Source organism: Stigmatopora argus, chromosome 4 (genome assembly GCF_051989625.1).
Source record: "Stigmatopora argus isolate UIUO_Sarg chromosome 4, RoL_Sarg_1.0, whole genome shotgun sequence".
Taxonomy (NCBI): Eukaryota; Metazoa; Chordata; class Actinopteri; order Syngnathiformes; family Syngnathidae; genus Stigmatopora; species Stigmatopora argus.
In genome coordinates this window covers 20,237,554-20,248,052 of record NC_135390.1, presented here as the reverse complement: position 1 = coordinate 20,248,052, position 10,499 = coordinate 20,237,554, and the positions used below count along the sequence as shown (strand labels likewise).

The 10,499-nt window shown below is 27.8% G+C and overlaps 1 protein-coding gene across 3 annotated transcripts in view; it reads right to left on the bottom strand.

Moving 5' to 3' along the window:
* The window catches only part of plekhg6 (pleckstrin homology domain containing, family G (with RhoGef domain) member 6), a 49,018-nt gene that overhangs the window by 844 nt on the left and 37,675 nt on the right, over positions 1-10,499 (bottom strand). For all 3 annotated transcript variants that reach the window (XM_077598535.1, XM_077598534.1, XM_077598536.1), the window contains exon 16: positions 79-161. In XM_077598535.1, coding sequence (XP_077454661.1) covers positions 79-161 — 83 coding nt within the window. The remainder of the gene's footprint in view (positions 1-78; positions 162-10,499) is intronic.

Sequence of the window (10,499 nt, the reverse complement as noted above, 5' to 3'; positions counted from 1 at the left end):
CATTTATAGCTGAAAAAGCCAGCTTCAAACATGTCACGTTAACATCTTACAAGCAAAACACCAAGATGTGTTTCTCACCTGTCCGGCTCTTCACTATCGCTGTCAACCAGCTGCTCCCTCCATCCGTGACTCACACTTGGCGCCTCTATACTGGACCAAAGCTGATAAAATTTAAACAAAAGGTGGGGGGAAATGCCATGAATAATTAAGAATTAAAAGTCAAAATTCAAAAGATTACTGAAAACTAGTATATTCAATTTATGGAGCAATCCCAATGATAGCTTTTCTGTGATAGTCTTTTTTAAAGAAAAAAAGCCTTACTATACTATGTCGTTTTTTAAGGGAAAAAGCCTTACTATACTATGTCGTTTTTTTAAAGAAAAAAGCCTTACTATACTATGTCGTTTTTTAAGAAAAAAAGCCTTACTATACCATGTCATTTTTTTAAGAAAAAAGCCTTACTATACTATGTCGTTTTTTAAGGGAAAAAAGCCTTACTATACTATGTCGTTTTTTAAGAAAAAAAAGCCTTACTATAATATGTCGTTTTTTAAAGAAAAAAAAGCCGTACTATACTATGTCGTTTTTTAAGAAAAAAAGCCTTACTATACTATGTCGTTTTTTAAAGAAAAAAGCCTTACTATACTATGTCGTTTTTTAAGGAAAAAAAGCCTTACTATACTATGTCGTTTTTTTAAGAAAAAAGCCTTACTATACTATGTCGGTTTTTAAGGAAAAAGGCCTTACTATACTATGTCGTTTTTTAAGAAAAAAAAGCCTTACTATACTATGTCGTTTTTTAAGGGAAAAAAGCCTTACTATACTATGTCGTTTTTTTAAAGAAAAAAGCCTTACTATACTATGTCGTTTTTTAAGGGAAAAAAGCCTTACTATACCATGTCGTTTTTTTAAAGAAAAAAGCCTTACTATACTATGTCGTTTTTTAAGGGAAAAAGGCCTTACTATACTATGTCGTTTTTTAAGAAAAAAAAGCCTTACTATACTATGTCGTTTTTTAAAGAAAAAAAAGCCGTACTATACTATGTCGTTTTTTAAGAAAAAAAGCCTTACTATACTATGTCGTATTTTAAAGAAAAAAGCCTTACTATACTATGTCGTTTTTTAAGGAAAAAAAGCCTTACTATACTATGTCGTTTTTTAAGGAAAAAAGCCTTACTATACTATGTCGTTTTTTTTAAGGGAAAAAGCCTTACTATACTATGTCGTTTTTTTAAGGGAAAAAGCCTTACTATACTATGTCGTTTTTTTAAGAAAAAAGCCTTACTACACTGTCGTTTTTTAAGAAAAAAAGCCTTATTATACTATGTCATTTTTTAAGAAAAAAAGCCTTACTATACTATGTCGTTTTTTAAGAAAAAAAAAGCCTTACTATACTATGTCGTTTTTTTTAAAGAAAAAAGCCTTACTATACTATGTCGGTTTTTAAGAAAAAAAAAGCCTTACTATACTATGTCGGTTTTTAAGGAAAAAGGCCTTACTATACTATGTCGTTTTTTAAGAAAAAAAGCCTTACTATACTATGTCGTTTTTTTTAAAGAAAAAAGCCTTACTATACTATGTCGTTTTTAAGGAAAAAAAGCCTTACTATACTATGTCGTTTTTTAAGGAAAAAAGCCTTACTATACTATGTCGTTTTTTAAGGGAAAAAGCCTTACTATACTATGTCGTTTTTTAAGGGAAAAAAGCCTTACTATACTATGTCGTTTTTTAAGGAAAAAGGCCTTACTATACTATGTCGTTTTTTAAGAAAAAAAAGCCTTACTATACTATGTCGTTTTTTTTTAAAGAAAAAAGCCTTACTATACTATGTCGGTTTTTAAGAAAAAAAGCCTTACTATACATGGTCGTTTTTAAGAAAAAAGCCTTACTATACTATGTCTTTTTTAAAGAAAAAAAGCCTTACTATACTATGTTGTTTTTTAAGAAAAAAAGCCTTACTATACTATGTCGTTTTTTTAAAGAAAAAAGCCTTACTATACTATGTCGTTTTTTAAGAAAAAAAGCCTTACTATACTATGTCATTTTTTTAAGAAAAAAGCCTTACTATACTATGTCGTTTTTTAAGGGAAAAAAGCCTTACTATACTATGCCGTTTTTTAAGGAAAAAAGCCTTACTATACTATGTCGTTTTTTTAAAAGAAAAAAGCCTTACTATACTATGTCGTTTTTTAAGGAAAAAAGCCTTACTATACTATGTCGTTTTTTAAGGAAAAAAGCCTTACTATTCTATGTCGTTTTTTAAGGGAAAAAGCCTTACTACACTGTCATTTTTTAAGAAAAAAAGCCTTACTATACTATGTCGTATTTTAAGAAAAAAAGCCTTACTATACTATGTCGTTTTTTAAGAAAAAAAAGCCTTACTATACTATGTCGTTTTTTTTAAGAAAAAAGCCTTACTATACTATGTCGTTTTTTTAAAGAAAAAAGCCTTACTATACTATGTCGTTTTTTAAGGGAAAAAAGCCTTACTATACTATGTCGTTTTTTAAGGAAAAAGGCCTTACTATACTATTTCGTTTAAGAAAAAAAAGCCTTACTATACTATGTCGTTTTTTAAGAAAAAAAGCCGTACTATACTATGTCGTTTTTTAAAGAAAAAAGCCTTACTATACTATGTCGTTTTTTAAGGAAAAAAAGCCTTACTATACTATGTCGTTTTTTAAGGAAAAAAGCCTTACTATACTATGTCGTTTTTTTAAGGGAAAAAGCCTTACTATACTATGTCGTTTTTTAAAGAAAAAAGCCTTACTACACTGTCGTTTTTTAAGAAAAAAAGCCTTATTATACTATGTCGTTTTTTAAGAAAAAAAGCCTTACTATACTATGTCGTTTAAGAAAAAAAAGCCTTACTATACTATGTCGTTTTTTAAGAAAAAAAGCCTTACTATACTATGTCGTTTAAGAAAAAAAAGCCTTACTATACTATGTCGTTTTTTTTAAAGAAAAAAGCCTTACTATACTATGTCGGTTTTTAAGAAAAAAAAGCCTTACTATACATGGTTGTTTTTAAGAAAAAAGCCTTACTATACTATGTCGTTTTTTAAGAAAAAAAGCCTTACTATACTGTCGTTTTTTAAGAAAAAAAGCCTTACTATACTATGTCGTTTTTTAAGAAAAAAAGCCTTACTATACTATGTCGTTTTTTAAGAAAAAAAGCCTTACTATACCATGTCGTTTTTTTAAAGAAAAAAGCCTTACTATACTATGTCGTTTTTAAGGGAAAAAAGCCTTACTATACTATGTCGTTTTTTAAGAAAAAAAGCCTTACTATACTACGTCGTTTTTTAAGAAAAAAAAGCCTTACTATGTCGTTTTTTTAAAGAAAAAAGCCTTACCATACTATGTTGGTTTTTAAGAAAAAAAAGCCTTACTATACATGGTCGTTTTTAAGAAAAAAGCCTTACTATACTATGTCGTTTTTTAAGGGAAAAAGCCTTACTATACTATGTCGTTTTTTTAAGAAAAAAGCCTTACTACACTATGTCGTTTTTTAAGAAAAAAAGCCTTACTATACTATGTCGTATTTTAAGAAAAAAAGCCTTACTATACTATGTCGTTTTTTAAGAAAAAAAAGCCTTACTATACTATGTCGTTTTTTAAGAAAAAAAGCCTTACTATACTATGTCGTTTTTTAAGGGAAAAAAGCCTTACTATACTATGTCGTTTTTTAAGGAAAAAGGCCTTACTATACTATGTCGTTTTTTAAGAAAAAAAAGCCTTACTATACTATGTCGTTTTTTAAGAAAAAAAGCCGTACTATACTACGTCGTTTTTTAAGAAAAAAAGCCTTACTATACTATGTCGTATTTTAAGAAAAAAAGCCTTACTATACTATGTCGTTTTTTTTAAGAAAAAAGCCTTACTATACTACGTCGTTTTTTAAGGAAAAAAAGCCTTACTACACTATGTCGTTTTTTAAGAAAAAAAGCCTTACTATACTATGTCGTTTTTTAAGAAAAAAAGCCTTACTATACTATGTCGTTTTTTTTAAAGAAAAAAGCCTTACTATACTATGTCGTTTTTAAGGAAAAAAAGCCTTACTATACTATGTCGTTTTTTAAGGAAAAAAGCCTTACTATACTATGTCGTTTTTTAAGGGAAAAAGCCTTACTATACTATGTCGTTTTTTAAGGGAAAAAGCCTTACTATACTATGTCGTTTTTTAAGGGAAAAAGCCTTACTATACTATGTCGTTTTTTTAAGAAAAAAGCCTTACTACACTATGTCGTTTTTTAAGAAAAAAAGCCTTACTATACTATGTCGTATTTTAAGAAAAAAAGCCTTACTATACTATGTCGTTTTTTATGAAAAAAAAGCCTTACTATACTATGTCGTTTTTTTTAAAGAAAAAAGCCTTACTATACTATGTCGTTTTTTAAGGGAAAAAAGCCTTACTATACTATGTCGTTTTTTAAGGAAAAAGGCCTTACTATACTATGTCGTTTTTTAAGAAAAAAAGCCTTACTATACTATGTCGTTTTTTAAAGAAAAAAAAGCCGTACTATACTATGTCGTTTTTTAAGAAAAAAAGCCTTACTATACTATGTCGTTTTTTTAAAGAAAAAAAGCCTTACTATACTATGTCGTTTTTTAAGGAAAAAAAGCCTTACTATACTATGTCGTTTTTTAAGGGAAAAAGCCTTACTATACTATGTCGTTTTTTAAGGGAAAAAGCCTTACTATACTATGTCGTTTTTTTAAGAAAAAAGCCTTACTACACTGTCGTTTTTTAAGAAAAAAAGCCTTACTATACTATGTCGTTTTTTAAGAAAAAAAAGCCTTACTATACTATGTCGTTTTTTTTTAAAGAAAAGCCTTACTATACGATGTCGGTTTTTAAGAAAAAAAAGCCTTACTATACATGGTCGTTTTTAAGAAAAAAGCCTTACTATACTATGTCTTTTTTAAAGAAAAAAAGCCTTACTATACTATGTCGTTTTTTAAGAAAAAAAGCCTTACTATACTATGTCGTTTTTTTAAAGAAAAAGCCTTACTATACTGTGTCGTTTTTTAAGAAAAAAAGCCTTACTATACCATGTCGTTTTTTTAAAGAAAAAAGCCTTACTATACTATGTCGTTTTTTAAGGGAAAAAAGCCTTACTATACTATGTAGTTTTTTAAGAAAAAAAAGCCTTACTATACTATGTCGTTTTTTAAGAAAAAAAAAAAAGCCTTACTATACTATGTCGTTTTTTTAAAAGAAAAAAGCCTTCCTATACTATGTTGTTTTTTAAGAAAAAAAGCCTTACTATACCATGTCGTTTTTTAAAGAAAAAAGCCTTACTATACTATGTCGTTTTTTAAGGGAAAAAAGCCTTACTATACTATGTCGTTTTTTAAGGAAAAAGGCCTTACTATACTATGTCGTTTTTTAAGAAAAAAAAGCCTTACTATACTATGTCGTTTTTAAAGAAAAAAAGCCTTACATTACTGTCGTTTAAGAAAAAAAGCCGTACTATACTATGCCATTTTTTAAGGAAAAAAGCCCTACTATACTATGTCGTTTTTAAAGAATAAAAGCCTTACATTACTGTCGTTTAAGAAAAAAAGCCGTACTATACTATGTCGGTTTTTTTAAAAGAAAAAAGCCTTACTATACTCTGTTGTTTTTTAAGAAAAAAAAGCCTTACTATACATGGTCGTTTTTAAGAAAAAAAGCCTTACTATAATGTGTCTTTTTTAAAGAAAAAAAGCCTTACTATACTATGTCGTTTTTTAAGAAAAAAAAGCCTTACTATACTATGTCGGGTTTTTTTAAAGAAAAAAGCCTTACTATACTATGTCGTTTTTTTAAGGAAAAAAAGCCTTACTATACTATGTCGTTTTTTAAGGAAAAAAAGCCTTACTATACTATGTCGTTTTTTAAGGGAAAAAGCCTTACTATACTATGTCGTTTTTTTAAGAAAAAAGCCTTACTACACTATGTCGTTTAAGAAAAAAAGCCTTACTATACTATGTCGTTTTTTAAGAAAAAAAGCCTTACTATACTATGTCGTTTTTTTTTAAAGAAAAAAGCCTTACTATACTATGTCGGTTTTTAAGAAAAAAAGCCTTACTATACATGGTCGTTTTTAAGAAAAAAGCCTTACTATACTATGTCTTTTTTAAAGAAAAAAAGCCTTACTATACTATGTCGTTTTTTAAGAAAAAAAGCCTTACTATACTATGTCGTTTTTTTAAAGAAAAAAGCCTTACTATACTATGTCGTTTTTTAAGAAAAAAAGCCTTACTATACCATGTCATTTTTTAAAGAAAAAAGCCTTACTATACTATGTCGTTTTTTAAGGGAAAAAAGCCTTACTATACTATGTCGTTTTTTAAGGAAAAAAGCCTTACTATACTATGTCGTTTTTTAAGGAAAAAAGCCTTACTATTCTATGTCGTTTTTTAAGGGAAAAAGCCTTACTACACTGTCGTTTTTTAAGAAAAAAAGCCTTACTATACTATGTCGTTTTTTTAAGGAAAAAAAGCCTTACTATACTATGTCGTTTTTTAAGGAAAAAAGCCTTACTATACTATGTCGTTTTTTAAGGGAAAAAGCCTTACTATACTACGTCGTTTTTTTAAGAAAAAAGCCTTACTACACTGTCGTTTAAGAAAAAAAGCCTTACTATACTATGTCGTTTTTTAAGAAAAAAAGCCTTACTACACTATGTCGTTTAAGAAAAAAAGCCTTACTATACTGTCTTTTTTAAAGAAAAAAAGCCTTACTATACTATGTCGTTTTTAAGAAAAAAAGCCTTACTATACTATGTCGTTTTTTTTTAAAGAAAAAAGCCTTACTATACTATGTCGTTTTTTAAGGAAAAAAAGCCTTACTATACTATGTCGTTTTTTTAAGAAAAAAGCCTTACTATACTATGTCGGTTTTTAAGGAAAAAGGCCTTACTATACTATGTCGTTTTTTAAGAAAAAAAAGCCTTACTATACTATGTCGTTTTTTAAGGGAAAAAAGCCTTACTATACTATGTCGTTTTTTTAAAGAAAAAAGCCTTACTATACTATGTCGTTTTTTAAGGGAAAAAAGCCTTACTATACCATGTCGTTTTTTTAAAGAAAAAAGCCTTACTATACTATGTCGTTTTTTAAGGGAAAAAAGCCTTACTATACTATGTCGTTTTTTAAGGAAAAAGGCCTTACTATACTATGTCGTTTTTTAAGAAAAAAAAAGCCTTACTATACTATGTCGTTTTTTAAAGAAAAAAAAGCCGTACTATACTATGTCGTTTTTTAAGAAAAAAAGCCTTACTATACTATGTCGTTTTTTAAAGAAAAAAGCCTTACTATACTATGTCGTTTTTTAAGGAAAAAAAGCCTTACTATACTATGTCGTTTTTTAAGGAAAAAAGCCTTACTATACTATGTCGTTTTTTTAAGGGAAAAAGCCTTACTATACTATGTCGTTTTTTTAAGGGAAAAAGCCTTACTATACTATGTCTTTTTTTAAGAAAAAAGCCTTACTACACTGTCGTTTTTTAAGAAAAAAAGCCTTATTATACTATGTCATTTTTTAAGAAAAAAAGCCTTACTATACAATGTCGTTTTTTAAGAAAAAAAAAGCCTTACTATACTATGTCGTTTTTTTTAAAGAAAAAAGCCTTACTATACTATGTCGGTTTTTAAGAAAAAAAAAGCCTTACTATACTATGTCGGTTTTTAAGGAAAAAGGCCTTACTATACTATGTCGTTTTTTAAGAAAAAAAGCCTTACTATACTATGTCGTTTTTTAAGGGAAAAAAGCCTTACTATACTATGTCGTTTTTTTAAAGAAAAAAGCCTTACTATACTATGTTGTTTTTTAAGAAAAAAAGCCTTACTATACCATGTCGTTTTTTTAAAGAAAAAAGCCTTACTATACTATGTCGTTTTTTAAGCGAAAAAAGCCTTACTATACTATGTCGTTTTTTAAGGAAAAAGGCCTTACTATACTATGTCGTTTTTTAAGAAAAAAAAGCCTTACTATACTATGTCGTTTTTTTTTTAAGAAAAAAGCCTTACTATACTATGTCGGTTTTTAAGAAAAAAAGCCTTACTATACATGGTCGTTTTTAAGAAAAAAGCCTTACTATACTATGTCTTTTTTAAAGAAAAAAAGCCTTACTATACTATGTTGTTTTTTAAGAAAAAAAGCCTTACTATACTATGTCATTTTTTTAAGAAAAAAGCCTTACTATACTATGTCGTTTTTTAAGGGAAAAAAGCCTTACTATACTATGTCGTTTTTTAAGGAAAAAAGCCTTACTATACTATGTCGTTTTTTAAGGAAAAAAGCCTTACTATTCTATGTCGTTTTTTAAGGGAAAAAGCCTTACTACACTGTCGTTTTTTAAGAAAAAAAGCCTTACTATAATGTGTCATATTTAAAGAAAAAAAGCCTTACTATACTATGTCGTTTTTTAAGAAAAAAAAGCATTACTATACTATGTCTTTTTTTTAAGAAAAAAGCCTTACTATACTATGTCTTTTTTTTAAGAAAAAAGCCTTACTATACTATGTCGTTTTTTTAAAGAAAAAAGCCTTACTATACTATGTCGTTTTTTAAGGGAAAAAAGCCTTACTATACTATGTCGTTTTTTAAGGAAAAAGGCCTTACTATACTATGTCGTTTTTTAAGAAAAAAAAGCCTTACTATACTATGTCGTTTTTTAAAGAAAAAAAAGCCGTACGATACTATGTCGTTTTTTAAGAAAAAAAGCCTTACTATACTATGTCGTTTTTTAAAGAAAAAAGCCTTACTATACTATGTCGTTTTTTAAGGAAAAAAAGCCTTACTATACTATGTCGTTTTTTTAAGAAAAAAGCCTTACTATACTATGTCGGTTTTTAAGGAAAAAGGCCTTACTATACTATGTCGTTTTTTAAGAAAAAAAAGCCTTACTATACTATGTCGTTTTTTAAGGGAAAAAAGCCTTACTATACTATGTCGTTTTTTTAAAGAAAAAAGCCTTACTATACTATGTCGTTTTTTAAGGGAAAAAAGCCTTACTATACCATGTCGTTTTTTTAAAGAAAAAAGCCTTACTATACTATGTCGTTTTTTAAGGGAAAAAAGCCTTACTATACTATGTCGTTTTTTAAGGAAAAAGGCCTTACTATACTATGTCGTTTTTTAAGAAAAAAAAGCCTTACTATACTATGTCGTTTTTTAAAGAAAAAAAAGCCGTACTATACTATGTCGTTTTTTAAGGGAAAAAAGCCTTACTATACTATGTCGTTTTTTAAGGAAAAAAGCCTTACTATACTATGTCGTTTTTTAAGGAAAAAAGCCTTACTATTCTATGTCGTTTTTTAAGGGAAAAAGCCTTACTACACTGTCGTTTTTTAAGAAAAAAAGCCTTACTATACTATGTCGTATTTAAAGAAAAAAAGCCTTACTATACTATGTCGTTTTTTAAGAAAAAAAAGCATTACTATACTATGTCTTTTTTTTAAGAAAAAAGCCTTACTATACTATGTCGTTTTTTTAAAGAAAAAAGCCTTACTATACTATGTCGTTTTTTAAGGGAAAAAAGCCTTACTATACTATGTTGTTCAAGGAAAAAGGCCTTACTATACTATGTCGTTTTTTAAGAAAAAAAAGCCTTACTATACTATGTCGTTTTTTAAAGAAAAAAAAGCCGTACTATACTATGTCGTTTTTTAAGAAAAAAAGCCTTACTATACTATGTCGTTTTTTAAAGAAAAAAGCCTTACTATACTATGTCGTTTTTTAAGGAAAAAAAGCCTTACTATACTATGTCGTTTTTTTAAGAAAAAAGCCTTACTATACTATGTCGGTTTTTAAGGAAAAAGGCCTTACTATACTATGTCGTTTTTTAAGAAAAAAAAGCCTTACTATACTATGTCGTTTTTTAAGGGAAAAAAGCCTTACTATACTATGTCGTTTTTTTAAAGAAAAAAGCCTTACTATACTATGTCGTTTTTTAAGGGAAAAAAGCCTTACTATACCATGTCGTTTTTTTAAAGAAAAAAGCCTTACTATACTATGTCGTTTTTTAAGGGAAAAAAGCCTTACTATACTATGTCGTTTTTTAAGGAAAAAGGCCTTACTATACTATGTCAATTTTTAAGAAAAAAAAGCCTTACTATACTATGTCGTTTTTTAAAGAAAAAAAAGCCGTACTATACTATGTCGTTTTTTAAGAAAAAAAGCCTTACTATACTATGTCGTTTTTTAAAGAAAAAAGCCTTACTATACTATGTCGTTTTTTAAGGAAAAAAAAGCCTTACTATACTATGTCGTTTTTTAAGGAAAAAAGCCTTACTATACTATGTCGTTTTTTTAAGGGAAAAAGCCTTACTATACTATGTCGTTTTTTTAAGGGAAAAAGCCTTACTATACTATGTCTTTTTTTAAGAAAAAAGCCTTACTACACTGTCGTTTTTTAAGAAAAAAAGCCTTATTATACTATGTCATTTTTTAAGAAAAAAAGCCTTACTATACTATGTCGTTTTTTAAGAAAAGAAAAGCCTTACTA